This window comes from Antennarius striatus, chromosome 13, assembly GCF_040054535.1.
Source record: "Antennarius striatus isolate MH-2024 chromosome 13, ASM4005453v1, whole genome shotgun sequence".
In the NCBI taxonomy this organism is placed as follows: domain Eukaryota; kingdom Metazoa; phylum Chordata; class Actinopteri; order Lophiiformes; family Antennariidae; genus Antennarius; species Antennarius striatus.
Genome location: NC_090788.1, coordinates 2,394,846 through 2,412,535, shown reverse-complemented (window position 1 = coordinate 2,412,535; position 17,690 = coordinate 2,394,846). Strand labels below are relative to the sequence as shown.

At 41.7% G+C, this 17,690-nt stretch overlaps 1 protein-coding gene across 3 annotated transcripts in view; it reads left to right on the top strand.

Moving 5' to 3' along the window:
* The window catches only part of cadm1a (cell adhesion molecule 1a), a 287,497-nt gene that overhangs the window by 250,438 nt on the left and 19,369 nt on the right, over positions 1-17,690 (top strand). For all 3 annotated transcript variants that reach the window (XM_068331131.1, XM_068331132.1, XM_068331130.1), the window contains 3 exons: positions 372-530; positions 6,010-6,106; positions 10,190-10,362. In XM_068331131.1, coding sequence (XP_068187232.1) covers positions 372-530; positions 6,010-6,106; positions 10,190-10,362 — 429 coding nt within the window. The remainder of the gene's footprint in view (positions 1-371; positions 531-6,009; positions 6,107-10,189; positions 10,363-17,690) is intronic.

The window sequence follows — 17,690 nt, the reverse complement described above, 5'->3', positions numbered from 1 at the left end:
CGCCTCCAAATCGCTGCAACCTTGCTGAGGTCTCAGCTGTGGATGTTTGATGGCTTCTTAGAGAACCGTTGCAATCTCCTGGAATGACGTACATATTTGTGTATTTTTTGTTTTCTTGCATTCCTCGTCTTGGGTTGAGGACTTCCCAATAACCAAGTTCCAGCTCTGGATTGTGTTTGCAGCAAGTTGGGCTTTACAGCGCCTCCTGGAGGATCCGATTGTACCTGCTGGTCTAATTCAATCTCGGTTTCACAGACTAGTGACATTTACCATTTTGGGATGGATCTAAGCTAATATTTACACTCGCTAAGGAGCATCTTTTCAATGGTCGAAGAAGTTCCTGTGTTTAATTGTGTGTACCGTTCCTATAGGCAAGCCCAGAGTGGAGCTGACCTACGACAAGATGTACACGGTAACCAGCCGGCTGATGTTCACCGTGGGTAAGGAGGACGACGGCCTGCCCGTGGTCTGCATCGTGGACCACCCCGCCGTCAAGGATTTCCAAGCACAGAGATACCTGGAGGTGCAATGTGAGTGTTTCTGCTCATCGGGAGTTTTGAGTTTCATTATGCAAGTAGGTTTTTTTGGGGTTTTTTTTTCTCTTTTCCTTTCTCAAGTGTCTCATCAACTTAACTGCTAGAGAGAATCTGGACTGCGAGAGAGAAAACTGTTCCATCTCCCACTAATTAAATGGCATAAATTTGCTCCTTTTCCCAACTAGAAACTTTTGGTGTCTGACATGTGTGTGTGGCGGTGTCACGGAAAGGAACTCATCCTCACGAACAGATGAAAATAAGTCAAGGGGAACGGAGGAGAGCACTGCTGCATCTCCACTAATTAAATGAAAATGATGTAATTTATGAATGACTTGCCTTTTTTTTTTTTTTTTTTTTGCTTTTTATCCTCCATAATCATTAGGAGGCATCACAATACGACTCGGTTTCTCTTGCTGTTGATTTCATATTACAAGATACGTTCCTGTGTTTTCATTGTCCTTGTTTCGCAGTCGTGTCTCCGACTGTTGTTATCAGGACAAAAGTATGCAAAAGAGGAGCAGTGCACTTTGAGTTTTGAAAGTTTACAAAGTCAAGACTCGTGGCGTTAAACTCAAACATATATCTGTGCGCTGCTGGTCAGAGAAAAAGCTCCAGCTAGAAGCTACTTCCTGTGGAGTACAGTCTATCGTCTCTGCATCCGAGATGGTTCGGGTCACGGCTCGGCGGAGCGGGTGTCTGGGAAGAACCATGAAGAAACTTTTGGGTATTTGCAAATGCATTGAGACTTTCTGAAGTGTGGATGCTACCAGAAAAGTCCTTATGTATCGCCTTTTACCGGATAACCACAGAAAATGAAAAGAAAGCAATTAAAGGTCAAATCTGAGACATCAGGTCCAGAATGGACATAAAATGTTTAAATGTTGTTGTGTTTGTGTTACACCCTTCAATGAGGGGGCGAAATAATCCCAAATGTGACGAGAGATATTTCCAGTCAGTAACGTCTTTACTGCCCTGCGGGAAAAAGTGCCGCGAATCTCCTGAATACATATCAAGACTCAAGCAATCGATCGGATCAAGACAGCACTGATGAACAACGATAACATTGATATGTCTTGACTTTTAACAATAAAAAGAATTAATTAGACTCTTTAGCGTTTTGACTTTTTAACCCTTCAACATATCTGAGTTTTTAATGTTTTTAGCCCATTTTCAAAACACATTAAATATATTTCATTTCTCTTAACTAAATGATCATCTTATTATAAATCTCCACATAACAGTCTTTTAAACTTACCATCTTATTATTATTATTATTATTATTATTATTATAATCATTTCTAACTTGTCACATTTGCAAATGTCTGGATTATTGGTGCAGCTGATTGAAAGATATGTCGTCACCGAAACGAAAATACTGATTAGGAGATTACAGTGGGTACACAAGTGCATCACCGTCTTCAGATCGCAGGTCTTAAACGAAAAAAAAAAAATAGCCTTCCTCAGCAGAGTAAATGAAATGCTCTCCCTTTATCACACAGAGTTTGACATCTCCGTATTTGAAGCGTCTCTAACCTCGTGTGCGTTTGGCCTCAGGAATGTCCGAGCAGAATAAAATAAAAGAATAAAAATTGTACCTATCTGACCTTTTTGTCTGCCCAAGCAGGAAGAGGAGATGAGCTCATCTGCAGAGGCAGCATGGCATTTTGTTGGCCTCTGATAAAGGATAGCGCCCCCGCCCCCAACCTGACCCACGTCAGGTGGGGGCCGCTGCTCGACTTTTACTTTGATAGACAACAAACGGACATCTAGTTCTGGATTTCACAAGAATTTAGTTTAAAGTTTGTCTGTATTAATAATGCCCCATTCTTCTTCAATAAAACCTCTTACTAGAATATTCTGAACGATAAATTTGAAAAAAAAAAAAAATAATTCAGCTTTTCTCTAATTATGTAGAATCCTGAATTCAAACCATTTATTCTCACACTTCGCCGAGGCGGTCTCTATTTTCAAGTGTCAACAGTCCTGCCAATTAACGCTCGCGGCGCTGGATAAATCCTGGACAACTTCAATTTGTGTTCAGTTAAAGAAAGCACAACAAACTAATGGGTCACACACAAAGAAATTATAAGACTTTGTCGTGCCCTGTAATGAATTTATTTATGTGACGCTGTTACAAATATGTTGGGTTTTTTTGTTTTAAATAAATGCATGTTTGTGTTTTTAGGTTTCTCAAGAGAATTTCGATGTTTGTGATCTTTCCTGCAAGAATACAACAAATGGGTGTAATTTTGTGCGGGGGGGGGGGTTCATATATACAGTTTGTGAATGGTTCAGTGGTCCAACAGAGGAAATCAAAGATGCATGAGCAACAGTTTAATGGGAATGTAAAAAAAATCCCCCAGTTGTTTATTTAAGAAATTGGAAGTTTAGCATCAGAATCTGTGCAGTTTTAAGTAAAAACAGGTTGTTGTTTCAACATCAAGTGCAAAATAATGACTCCAACATGCTGGAACAGGAAGTGTTGCTTTTAGTAAAAGCCTATATAGCTTTTCTTAAAATTAACCAATCTTTGAATTTTCAAAATAGTAAAGAATAGCTTCATTGGACTGAAAACTATTTCAAAATGTGAAAGTTTTACATGTGAAAACTAATTTTCTACCCTACCACACGACAGTTTTTGGGACATAAACTTAAATCATTAAAATATTTTTTGGGGGGGAATGTAAAAAAATATTTTCAGATGCGAATGAGTCCAAATTTTGTTGTTAAATAACCGTTACTAAAAAAAAACCCATCTCCATGCTGGGTGATTCCAAACTATTGAATGATGATGCGTATCGTCCGGAAGCGAATACCATGTTCAGAATGAGATGCCTGCATATGCATTCCACATACTTTATTACCAAATTACACAATCCTTTCCTCCGACCCGTATAATAATCCAGTTACTGTACAAATCAGTTCCTTTTCCGGTAAATTAGAAACGACAGCAGCCGTAATATAAAGCCGACTTTTTTGCCATTGCTTCTCAGTTTCCGCAGCAAGTTTGTTTACAGATTACCGAGATATATACGAGATGATTTACATTTCAATCACTCTCTGTGTGGGCAATTTGTGAGCGGAATGGAAGGCATTGTGTAGAGAGAAACGGGCAAAATGAGGCCTTTGTCAGAGGACAGCGTAATTAAATAAGCCTGTAATGTTTATGTGTATAAGCTAAGCAAGCTGTTTTGCTCCGTTGCTCGGTTGTTTTCCCTAAGGTCAGCTGGCTGCGGAGAGATGGATAGCGCTGTCTTGAGTGCTTATGAGGTGAGGCACACAATGAAGCAAATAATTCAGTTAGCATAATGATAACGGCCCTCTTGCATACGCTGGATACTATTTCATTTCTGCTGAAGTGGCAGACAGTATCCACATCTGTCAGTGCCGAGTGTGTGTTTTTTCCATCAGAGAAAGCTGCACCATAACTACTCAGGGGCTATCAAAATAGCCTACAGACGCCGGGGCGTCCTTCATGTTTACTGCTGAGGGATGACAAGGTCGAATATAACGTTGCGGGCGAAGGAGAAAAAAAAAAAGTTGCAGGTTGCCATGTAAGCACCTGGAGTGGAAACAAAACTAAAAGGCTGCTGTCTGAAGCCGCTTCGTGCACTCTGAGCAGCCGACTCGGCTTTTCGCCCAACTGCTGTCCATCAACCGACAAAAGAGAGTCAGACACTGACAGGGTGGGATTTAGACAGATGGATGGTCGGACACGTGTTGTTTTGTTGCCTAGAAGGTCGGACAGCGGCGCGGAAATTTACCACCGGCTTTGGAATCATAACTCACCAAGCCCAAGGGCCCTCATCCGGTTTCCAGGCCGATTAGAAGCGCCGACGCCGAATGGCGTGTTTGGGCTACAAAATGTCAAAAGAAAAAGAATCAATGGCATCGGAATTAGAAGTCTGTAATTGCATCATTGTGGCTCAGCAATCAATCCCAGTGTGAGATGACTGCACTCGAGCGTTTATCTGCGGCGTCTTCAAAACTTCATCAGAATAACATCTTAGAATAAACAAGCTGGTGGGAGGTGCGGCGATCGCAGCGGTGTTCAGGGCGAAGACGCAAATTATGCATTGCTTTAATAAAAAAAAAAAATCTTTTCCCATCTTGCTTTTGATGCTAAATATATAGGGTTTTTTTTTTACATCTTTAACAAAGGCAAAAAATAATTAAAATCCCTTGCTTTGATTTTTTTTTTTTTACCTCAAACCTAGATTATAAGAAGTTAATTAAAAATAAGTCTTTTTCATCATCCATGATGCTTTTAAAGTAAACCACTCGCATGGAGTCACTAGCCAACACACAGCTGCTGTTTTTTAAAGCATTTAAAGGTTTAATCGTTGCAAAGTCAAACCTGGACTTTCTTTTGAGTTTCTTCTTGTCTTACTTACCGACTTGAATTCATTCCTTAAAGCAGATAATGCACTGAATAAAACATTTACGTTTCAGTGCTGGATTTTAAAAAAACAAAACAAGTTCTCTCACACTAAGATGACAAAAAGATAACAGCAGCAACGGTCAATGGACTGGGAACAATTGAGACTCCATGGTTGCAAAAGAATAGCGCGGCTTCAGCTGTCAATGTACCATAGTAATTTGTCAAAACATCATTCAAGCTGCCTCGGTTTCTTCGGCGGTGCCCTCTCTGCTTTGTGTAGCGGCTTTTTGTCAGATAACTTGTGATCCTAGCACAGCGCCGCGTTTATCATTCCCCCAGAGCGTCGACTTGTGTTTTAGTTTTAGGTCTATTTAAAATTCCATCAATATTGTTGCCCAAGGTAGATCCAACCAGACTGATTCAATGCGGGAAAAGATATTCAGGAAAAAAAAAAAGATTTCTAGAATGTAGACACATGATATCCAGGGTCTAAATTATTGTTTCTTCTTTTATTCCTCAAACCGATCTGGTCTAAAAGTAGTGAAAACCCCAAAAAGTCGATGCTCTTACGATTAAACAAGCAGGAAATGTCCTACAAATGCAGGACATTTATTTTAAGATCTACGTCAAGCACTTGCTTGCTGACAGATTACGGCCGTGGCAGGTAAAGCTGGACTGGATGGAGTGGATGTGATCATATCTGCTGGGGTAATAACATTAGGAGAAAGGTTGAATTATCTCTGTGAATATGAGCGGAAGCTCCTCGTCCTGCCGGGGGGCCCTAATGGAGAAGCATCAGCTATCAACATTCGACTAATGCTTCACACTAATTCTGTGCTGTGCCTGAGCAGCGGCGGCAGTTTGCTGTAGAACCTGAGGATGTGTGTAAAAAAAAGACTAGGCACAACCTTGATGTTCTGAAGCAGCACCACTGAATACAAACGTGGCAGTGATGTAGAGAGTGTGTGAGTCCTTAAAATAGACTAAATAGGTTCTCTTCTGCAGCGAATCGTCAGATATGAAAAAGTTCTGTCTGTATCGTGTGTGTGTTGTGTCGTCTAGTTTTTATTTCTTCTGTTTTGTCCTTTTCAGATAAACCAGAGGTAAAGATCGTGGTGGAATTCCCTCAGGGTCTGACCAGGGAAGGAGAGAACCTGGAACTGACGTGCCAGGCCAAAGGCAAACCCCAGTATGACACACACACACACACACACACACAAAGTCGAGATACTCCATCTTGATTGGCTTCGGGGTTTTAACCAATTATGAATGCGCCATAGGCGGGCAAGCCACATTTCTATGTTTTGTCATGTTGTCAGAAAAGGAGTTTCTACAGCTCAGCAGGTAGAATAACATCGTTCACTGCTGTCGGGTTGATGGTTCCAATCCCGTCGGAGCCGACAGACCTCTAAACTTTAGCCGTTAAACACTTCGGTTCAGACTAGCGCACCATTTTCTTAGATTACTCTGAACATTTCTCGGTAGGTAATTCCAGACGCTGAAATGAAGAGAATGCAGAGAGGGAATACAAACTCGCTGCTCATCTTGACAACTTTACAAAGAGCAGCAATTTAGTTTAAGTCGATGTAAGAAAAATTGTAAGGGTATTCCCGAAAGGATTGAAAACATGCTTAAGTTTTACATTCTGTCATGAGCTGCACCTCTAGCATTCATCACAGGTAAGTTTTTTACTCCTGTAGTAAAGGAAACTCATATTAAACTGAATAAAATCACCCAGTTAGATGTGGCTTCTTTTTTTTAAAAAACAATTTAATTCAATCCCGATGCACTCGGAGTGAGATGTTTTCAGGTATTTTATGTTTTGGTTTGGTTTTTTTTACTTTCGTAATGCAACCAATTGCTTCCCCCATTGGAGTTTGTTGTTAACCAATGGTGTCAAGATTAAACTGGATCATTAACTTCTCTGGGATTAACCTCAGGGATGTTTCCTTAATTCTTTCCTCTCTGATTTATATTAATAATATATTATTCTCCTTGTTTACCCAGTATATAATAAAATGGCATTTTCTTTGCTGGATGAACAAATACCAGTTCATACCAGTGATTAAAAATGACTTGCTCCTGTTTGTTAGCAGGATTATGCAAAAAAAAAAGGAGCATTTTAGCATGAAATTTTAACCACAGACGGACCATTTTGCACCGTCGTGGTGATTGGATTTAGAGCGAAGCAGGAGCATGTCTCTATAAAAAGTTAGAATGAACCTCCTCTGCAAACTCTTCCAAATGTCATGGCCGTGGCAGAGGTTTTCAATCTCTGTGCTCTCTTGTCAGAGTTTGAAAGGATTGCGGAAAAAAACAAGATTATCGGCACAGGGTCTCCTCCGAATGCCACAAAGAATGTTTGGTATCCCTATCTTATATATCCTATCCTGCCCGGTGAAAAACCTAGAAAAGTGACCGGCAATCTCTACCTTAGAGTCTCACCAGCTCCACAAACCAGTGTCCTCACTGGGAAATCAGGGAGTGAAGGTGGATTTGATGGAGAAACATTTCTGACCCAAATTACTGACGGTCATTTCTCAAGTTTTTTTACGTAATTGAACGGCCGTTAGTTTCTTTTCCGAGACTTTCAAACTAGTTGTGGGTCCGACTCACATCGCCGGACCATATTTTGAGTAGGTGTTTAATTATCACCCTTTCATCGATGGAGGGCAGAGCAGGAGACGGTATTAATGATGGTGATAGTCGTGCGGCTTTTAATTTACATCCAGAAGCACGTGAAGCTCTTCCTAAAAAAAAAAACCGAACAATTTGACTCGACAACAGAACAGAAATCTCTTTCCGGTTCAGTTGAAAACGGTTTCCCCGAGATAACCAACTGTGTGATGCGCCGATAATTTTTTTTGTTCCTGACAATCCAAACGACCGTCTTGATCGACCGATCCACGGGGGCCGTCCACAACCTCCGCGGGACATCGAAGAGGCCTGTCAACCGATGTCTTGACCTTTAAACATGCAAACAGCCGGACCATTCTTACGGCCCGGGACTGTCTTGATTACCTCATTACCTCGTCTCAGTCAGGGAGGTTGAGAATTGGTCTGACTCGTCCCTCTGCAAAAACAAGGACGTGTTGGTTGGGGATCTGCAGCTGCAATCCACCTTATTTCCAGGATGATGTATGCACCAAAGGTGATATAATCTTTACAAGGAAATGTGTGCATTGTTGTGATGAAGTGTAGGTTGTAATTTTAAACCACGGTTGAATTTTATTTAGTCCCGGAGCAGTTTTATCTCCTTCTGCCAACAAGGTTTGCCCAAGCAGGTAGATGTAGAAGTGAATCTACAATCTACATAGATCGGTGTGTCGGGATGTGTTGTGTTTTATGTGCGGGGGGGTGGGGGAGGTGGGCGATGCTGGACTTTGACTTGACCTTAAACCCCAATTGAACTAAAGATCAATCCGTCCTCACATCGTCAATAATATGTTCATCCTGATTGTCTAAAAAAAAAAAAAACTTTTATAACTTTTCGTGTGTCTCTTCTCGCTCGCTGCCTGTTTTCATTTCATAAAGATGAAAAAAAAAAAACCACAATCAATACATTGAACCAGGAAGTCATTTTCATTAGAGCTGCTGAGAGTTTGTGCCGTCATTACCAGCAGATCGCGCAAAGGGGGGGGGGGGGGGGGGGGCGGCTCGGCTTGCAGGGAGCCATTTGTATTCAACAGGCCTTCCTCTTCCTCTCTCCTTGCAGCCTCATCCGCGCTCCTTCAACCATCCTCTATCTTCCTTCAACACATGCACTATTCCCCCCTTTCTCGCACACATCCCATCCACCTATAGCAACTAAAACGCTCCAGGTCACGTATCTCACTCCATCGAAACACAAAATGTATGTCTATATACATACATACATACATATATATATATATATATATATATATATATATATGTTATTATTATTTATGTATTCGTTTGATCTTCTAATAGATGCTAGAATAGAACCTTCTCCGTTTCAGGCCATCCGCCACAGCCATTAAATTCACTTTTTGGTCTTGTTTGTTTGTTTGTTTGTTTGCTATTGAACGCCAACCGCTGTTTTCATATTTTCTTTTCCCTGGTATTTTTGCCTCGTCTTTCCGCCCCCCCCCCCTCTCTCCTCAATTTGCCTGTTCCCTCCACACCAGATGTTTTCAAATGGAGGGAAACAAGTTAAAACGGCACAACAACAACAACAAAAAAACAAAAAAAATGCAACAAGAGAGACCATCAGCGCTCGCTCAGGGGAAATAACACTACAGCTCGGCTGCGGCCATTGGAAGTTTCACCGGCAAAATAGAAGCGTTTTGTCTTTTTTTTTTCCCTCTCCACCCTTGGTGGCTCAGAGCTCATTGTCATAAAAATGGAATCTGTCACCCAGATATAAACTGCAGTCAAGATAGAAACGAGAACAATCACAGACGCTTGGTAGGCGCCCACCTACACAAGCGACGTCTCGTCGCGGAACGCGTTTGGAAAGCCTGCAATTTGAAGACAAAGCTGCTGCACGGTTATTGTTGGTTTTTTACCTGTACATAAATGGCAAATATAATCATAGTATATATGTGGTTTTGTTGTTTTTATGTCTTATCTCTCTTTGATTAGCCCTTGTAAAGTTCAATTCATTCAGTTTCTTTGGATTTGGCGACGTTCTTCAAGTGTGAAGACCCTCCAGATAAGTACGCGCGCTGTTTAGTGGTATTCATCCCTTTTTTTAAGCTGATTGTACAAAATCAAGGGCAGAACCTGGAAGATTTCAGGTCGAGGATGAAACATATAGGAGATACAAGAAGACATTCCACCACCAAGACTGTGAAAGTCTCCCTAGAGCCGCTCCTTCAATCATAATCTCAAAATCTAATCACTTCTTTTCCATTCCAAAGGCAAAGCCGTTCGACGTACTTTTATTAAACTCCGTTGAGAACTTTGAGTTATTCTGCTAACAATCCTGTAATCAGCGGATGACCCACAAGCCCTAACCCCAAGCTGCTGAGCCACAGCCAATCAAAACACTGCTGAAACACGGCAAAGTTTGATTGAGGCTGGAGAGCTTTTGTCAAGCTTGGGGAAATTTTTTTTGCCCTATAATTTCATCTTCTGGGGTGGAAAAGAACATCGACGCTCGTACGGGGGTAATGATAGTCCTTTCAAAACTGTTTTGTTCGGGAAAACAATCGCATTATCAATCACTTCCTGCTTCACTCTCACTGTCTGGAAATCCGACCTCGTCCGTGTCGACCTCAACCGCCGCCTCCTCTTGTCTTCAATCCAGGCCCCAGCGGGTCAACTGGGTCAAGGTGGACGACGATGTGCCGTCCCACGCCGTCATCACCGGCGCCGATCTGTTCATCGAGAATCTAAACAAGTCCTACAACGGAACCTACCGCTGCATGGCCGCCAACTCGGTGGGGGAGTCTTTCGATGACTACATCCTCTATGTCTACGGTATGTAAACATCCTTGACCCTTCAACCCCTGATTGATTTTATGAGTTTATCCCTTTCTACCCCCCAATGATTGGCGACTATTGACTGAGATCATCAGTCAAATAGTTATTACCTATCACCTGAAAAAAAATCCTATAGATTATGTTCCACGCTCTCAGCAGCTGCATGTACCCAAGAAGCCCCAGAGGTCAAATCCTCTTTATTATTGTCACATTATGTAAAGATTTTATCACGTTGCATCTTTACAGATGCGTTTTGCATCACTTCAACTACGTTTTCTCCCACATTTATAAAAATAGAAATGCATTAGAGAGACTGTTTCTGAAAGCTACAACGCCCAGACATTGTAGATTACAAGATTACAAAAATAATCATAAATAATCCAAAAATCATTTATGATATTGACTTGTGGCAGAGTGTGATTGTTTTTTTTTTTGGGGGGGGGTTGGGGTGAACTCGCTCCATTCTCTATACCTGATTTAATTTTAACGGTAAAACCTCCAACATCAGCGCCGTGGAATCATTGGATTTTATTATTAGACATATGGATCCAGAGTCCGTGTAGTAATTTCATTACATGTTCATGTCAGGTCAAATCCATTTTTTATTTATTTTTATTGAGTGCACATCACGCATCTGCCTGTGGATTTCACCGCCAACGTCAGTCAAGTCAGAACCATTTTTATCCGCTCTTTTTTTTTTTTTTACTTCTAATGTTCTTTTATATTTATGTTTTTCTGTTGACTGCTTCCACCTACAGTTTCATCTTCTCTACGCTTCCTGTTGATATCCTCCCTGTTATTCTCCTGTAAAATGTCTTCACCTGTTTTTGTTTTTTTACACTGTCAATAGCAATAACATTTTATCCCTGCAGGACATTACACCCCTAATAATATGCTCATTTTCACGAGCCAAAATTACTTCACTATCACTTTTGGTACACCCTGAGCCTGCAGAGAAATTATTTGGCGGCTTTTGTCAGAGGGAATTAGCAGAGTGAAAAGGCTTCTTTCTTATGTAGGGAGGGAAAAGGGACTCTCAATGCCTGACAGACACCGACTGAATGCATGTTATTTACAGCCACAGAGCCGCCGCGCTAATGATGAGTGCAATAAAACAACAGAGGTACCATTGAAGCCGGTGGAACAACTTACCACCGCCTGCTATATTAACAGCTGTTATTCTGTGCTAACAGCGCGGCGTCACTCTCTATTTTCCGCCACCCTTTTTTTTTTTTTTTTTTTTAATAATCTCTTTCGTCAAATAGATCATTCAGGATGGAAGACGCTTAATAGAGCCGGACTGCAACTCAGCAGCAAAAAAACCTCGGGCTTCGGGATTGGTCGGGAGCTTAAATTAGACGCTAAACAGCCTCAATAAACTTTGAGTGACAAAGTGTTCCAATTTGAGATATTTGGAGATTTGCATACAGAGTGGAGTATTTAAATTAGAAAGTGAGACTTGTGTTGGAGTGACTGTTAAGAGAAAGATTAGGAGTTACGACGCTAAGACAAAGGATTTTTGTGTGTCTGTAATCAGATGGTGAATCATAAATATTCTAGTAGTGTAGTTGTAGCGGGCTTTTTGCGCGTCTCTCTCTCTCTCTGGGCCTGAACAACAAAGCTTGGTGGTGAGAGCTGCTCAACCCCCTCCTCTTATCCCCCTGCCACCGCCCCACGGTGAGAAAAAGACAAATATAAACACGGTAATGCAACACTCGGGCAACTAAAAGCCCTGCACCACAAAAAGAACAGCCGCCATTAAGACCGTAGAAGGCTCCCATCCATTTAGAGCCACTCTTCTGATGACTTTGATGTGTCCGAGGGCCCCCGCATCACTAATGTCATCTGAAATTCAACAGCCAATCGGGTCGAACCTTGTGCCTCGCTAATGGGAAGAGGATGTTTGTGGCCGAGCTGTCAGAAACTGACTCTCGTACAGTATGACGCTCCACCATACACACACACACACACACACACACACACACACACACATCCTTACACTACCACCAGCAGGCATGCGTTTACCTGAAGAGAAGCTGTGAAGTGTGTGTTGGGGGTGTCATCATGCACGCTCATCCGGAATGTGGAACCCTACATTAGCACAAGCTAATTTGGTAGCTTTCTTCGTCAGTGTTTGATTTTGCCATGGATTTTACCATTAACTCACTGGATGACAGTCATTTTGCTGAATAAATGAAGTTATTTTCTCATATGCTCATTTTTGAAACCACGGGAGTCGCCCCCTGCTGGTCATAAGAAAACATGCAAGTTGAAGCATCACCATGTGCACAAACACTGATTGGGTCAGAATTAAAATAACATACTGTGTTCCAGTCCGAATGAACCAAATTACACACATCTTTGGTCCTCCTCAGCATTAAAACTATTTTTAGATATGTTAGTTTTGTTCTAAAACTGGTAAACCACCATATTTCTTGTGCTAGAATAATGCATCATGGTCAACTCAAACAATGTTAACAAAATCTGTCCGCCATACCAAAAATTCCGTCGTGAAATAAATGTTTTCCGCATCCCATATGTCAAGAATTTTGTTTTCATATTATTAAAAGTTAAAATCCAGCCACAATATCAACACAAGATCCCAAACGGCGCATTAAGGCTTCGTAATCGAGTGATAGAGCTCCACGTGACACCCCCACATAGCAACACACCCCCTGTTTGACAGCCAGAACAAATGCAGCTGTGGCTAGCATCGCCTCTAATGCATCTGATTCCAGAGTATTGTGACCCTAAAGTGATGGAGAACACTGTGAGACTGGTTGACACTAACAATGTTAACAGCAAAAAGAATTCGGTCTGTAGCGCTCTAAGTCTCGCCGCTGCTCTTACTTCAAGGCGCTGGAAAACACAACCATCAGGGTTTTCCTCTTGCCGTGGAACGAGACTCAGCACTGCTGTTGTTTGTAGGCTGCTGCTTCCACAATAATTGAGTTCTTTCTCCTGCTCCTTTACCGGCGCTGGCCTTTATTGTGGGCCGGCGCCATGTTTAGAGACCCTGTTGCTCTCCACCAACTTCCTGCTTTCTATACACTTCTCTATTAAAGCACATAGGAGTTTGTCCACAAATCACCTTTAGCTCTTTAAGTGGCATCCAACATGTCTTCCAGAGGTGCAAAGTGTACCAAAACATCCTATTCAGACAGCAAGCGCTCTTAGTTTGCTGAAATTGCACTTGAGTGGAAGCAAAATTGCTGGTGTAAAACGTTACGAGGAAGAAGTGCAATCCCATCGCTTCCTAAAACTAAAGTTGTTTTGAATCCTTCCTGGCTCTTAAGAAGGTATTTTATACATTGGAATTATTTAGGTGGACTATTTCCCTGTTGCGTGTTACTTATGACTTCTATCATTTATAATACCAAAATTGTAACCCTAACATGATCACTTTTGAGATAAATAACAAAATACAGCAATTCTCTATCTAGGAGAATATTCTTGAGTCATTTCAGTCTCATTATTACCCTCTAAAGCTGACGAGTTGAAAACCAAAGCGTGGTAAACACAGGCGGTGGTGGTGGCTGATGACTCTGCTGAGACTGATCAGACTAATGGAGTTGAATCTTTGAAGGCCGGCTGTAATGATGCAGAGAAAACTTAATTTAAATCGACAGCAGCAATATAATTGGCTAACAATGAAACTGTGTCACTGCGCGATTGGATGGATATGACCAGCTGATGAGAACGGCCGATACTGCAACTGACAGCCGCAGACAATGACAGCAGGAAATGAAGACTGAACATGCAAGCTTGAATGATGGTGTGAGGAATAAACTGTGGCCCAAGTATGCGAAGAAATTGTCTTCCTGACGAAACATTCAGTCGAGCTTGAAGAAATGATGTGTCAATTTCTGCATTTCTTAGAAAGTCCACCTTTCGTGCCTCCAAGTAGGAGGAATAAAAACCCAATGGTAGCGCCGTCTAACATGTTTTGAGCAGGATTTAAATGTAAATAGATTTTCTTTCGATCTAAGTTGCACATCATCATCAGTTATAGTGATTTCATCACATTTAATCTCACCATTGTCCAACGCTGTGGCTGACGTTGACCATGTCTGACTGAGGTACACCAGTACAACAGGTTGCCAGCTGTCCGTAGGGGGTTCACACCCCCTGGCAATTTATCAAGCTTTTCCACTGACACATTTGACCACAAAGAATGAGACTGTGCCACAATTTTTAGAGGTTCTCTTACTGGCTTAAGTTCCCAAGTATTGTTGTGCCTCACCTGAGATGGACCACCCCTGGACTGGGGATAAAGAGCGTCTGGGCTGCCTCTGTCTGGGACAAGTCTTTCTTGTCCTTCGACAAAGAAGACTTGATTGACTTCATAGGAAATAAAAAGCTTGGTAATTGCTTACCAAGCAATTTAAAGTCACTTCTTTGGCCACAGTTGAGGTCAACTCTACTTTTAGACATCATTGACTCAAGGCAAGGGCATTCTTAGAGACTTGCAACAGGTAGCCCTGTTGAAAAAGGAGATCCCTGATATGTTACACTGATGTAACTAAATTAAATTGATTAGACAAAGGCCAACGCAGGAAGTTGGCCGTGAATGTTCACCGTCAAACATTCTTGCAAACTCACAGATTATGCATTTTGGAATTAGAAACAACAATGAAGAAAAACCGTATCGGCATGAAAAACATTATTGAAAGGGAAAAACAACGTCTGACCTGACTCTGACTCACACCCACTCACCGCCAGTCTGCAAATACACAAAATGATATTACCCTGCAGTAGAACGCACAGGATTCTGGTCAACTATACTCTGATATTACACCATAATGATTGAACTCAATTTTCGTCCACCGGTTAAAATTACTTACCTCTCTGGGTTTATGTTTGATTCCAGGAAGTCCTGAGTCTTTCCTGCGTGTCATCAATTACTATGTGCCGGAGTTGGCTCGGTGTGCAAATGTGTTTTTATCGTCCGGCGCTCACACGGCGTTCCATAACTCAGGGGCCCGAGCAGGAATGATTCCTGTCAGGCTGTGTTTCACAGCTTCCTGCAGTCCTGCTCCGTTCGTTTCGAACCAGACACTGATTCATAAGCCTCATCAGTAAACAAGGCCCGGTGACTCAGCGTGAGCAAAAGCACATTCTGCTTGTCACATTTGAAAGTCAATGAGCTCCAGTGTTCTTTGATAACCAACAGCTACCCCCCCAAAAAAATACAGACTTTCTTTTAATCTCTTTTGCCTTTTTTTTTTTTATTTTATTTTTAAGCACTAACTTTTTAATGACTTGTTGACGCCGACGATCCCCGACGTTCGTTGGACCCTCAGAGTTCATAATGGAATAAAACCAATTAGGCGGCGGCCCTAGAGCTGGAGGTCTGCGGTGCTCAAGCGTCTGTGAAACCCATCTGAAACTTCATCTGCCAGCCGCCTTCCCAATAAATTATTTCTCTCATGCCTTTTGTCTCCAGATTGGTCTGCACAGCCTTGTTGTCAAGGTTGTCTTTTAAGAACAGAACTGACAACGGATTAAAAACACATCGTCGATCCGAGGAGTTCGAGTACTGATCCACACGACCTTAAGGCCTTAATCTGCATATTTAGCGTTGCCTGAGGCAGATTTCTCCGGGGCTACGAGTTCTTCTCTGTCTCGTACTTGAATTACTTGATGCACTTTTCTTTCTTTTTTTTTTTTCCATTTCAAGTGCAAAAAAATGAATTGTTTTCAAAACTAATAACCGTGAACACTTTTTGTGCCGTGACTACGAGCGACTCCTGCCCTCAGGGAAGACGATTTTCACATGACAAAACAACCTCCACACGCTTCGGGAAGATGTTACAAACAGCAGGATGTTTTGGGTTTTTTTATGGTGGGTAGAACTTTTAGATGTAGGCATTTTCCACCAACTTTAATCCCACTTGAGAAAGAGAATTACTGCTGAAGGTTCAGTAACGCAATGACAATATAGCACTTGTGAGCTCATAGCTGGAATCAAACCCGTCCCTTCCTCTGTAAAGACGATCTGAACGGACATTCAACGTATTTTTTAATTGACAACTTTCATTTTGTCTGCTTTAAAATCATAAAAATCACATCTTCCGCCCTACAGTCGATCCAGCCCTCCACAATATTTAAGTGAAAACAAAGCATTTTTGGGGGGACATGCTCTATTTTTTTTTGTCTCTTGTTCGAAGTAACACCAATGTAACACCAAAAAAAATCCCATCTAAACAAACATGCATTTCAAAGTAAAAGATATATTTTTACAAAATCAACTCTCTTTCACTTCCCCCTTTGCGTCACTGAGTTGTGATATCCACTGAAGGCCTTACCGCCGATCGATTTCAGTAATTAAGTCGGTGTTCGCCATCTCTGCTCTGTATCTCCGACTCCATTTATTCCTCCTGGAGACGTTGATCTTTTAAACCGCAACAAAAAGTTGACTCAATAATTTCCTACAGCAACAGTTTTGGGGGTTTTTTTTGCTCAAACGGGGAAGTAAATATTGTATTTGGAGGGTTTCGCAAAGCCGCAAATTAGACCTGCTCATTAGCATAAAAGGGTCACGGACAAATGACAAAAGTTCAAATTCATGTAAATGGGTTGTACACCAGAAAAGTAGGAAGTAATCAAGGCTGGAACTTTTGTGACTCATTCCACCTTAAGCAAATAAATGTCAAAGCTGCGGCTCGTTCTGTTTTTAGAGTCCGGTTAAAGAGCAACAGGGCGGGGAAAGTCCAGCATGCGACACATAAAAAAACAATATCTTTAATTTCACTCCTTTCCTCCCCCCTCATTGTTCATAAACCATCTTCTCACCTCCTTATAACACTTTTATTTCTTTTATTACAGGCCGACCTTCCCTCCCCATCAACAGTGATGGATTATTGTTCTTTTTTCCAGCATTTTAAAGAGATCTTTATCCTACAGTCCATTCCCAGGCATTGTCATTGGCCTCATATCATATGCTCTTTATTTCTTTTCCATTTTTTTTTTTCGAATGCATGTACATCACCTCCATCTTTTTCGCCATTTACATGTTTCAAAGCATCAAATACAGTTTTTTTTGTGGTTTTTTTTGTCACCGGCGCCCTCACCAACTTTTTTTCCTTTGGAGATATTAGGAATGCACGGGCACGCTTGTTTGTGGAGATCGCTCAGCGCATAACAATGCCAGCATAAGTACAATGCCAGCATGTGTTACTCATTAGACACTTAATCACTTCTAACAACCGTGTTCTCGCTAGCTTTGTCAGTGTTTCGTGTCGCCGTGTTGCAGCACCGTGAGCAGACTTCAAAAAGAGAGGGTTCCAAATGAGACGCTCAATCGGCTCCGTCATCGCCGGGCT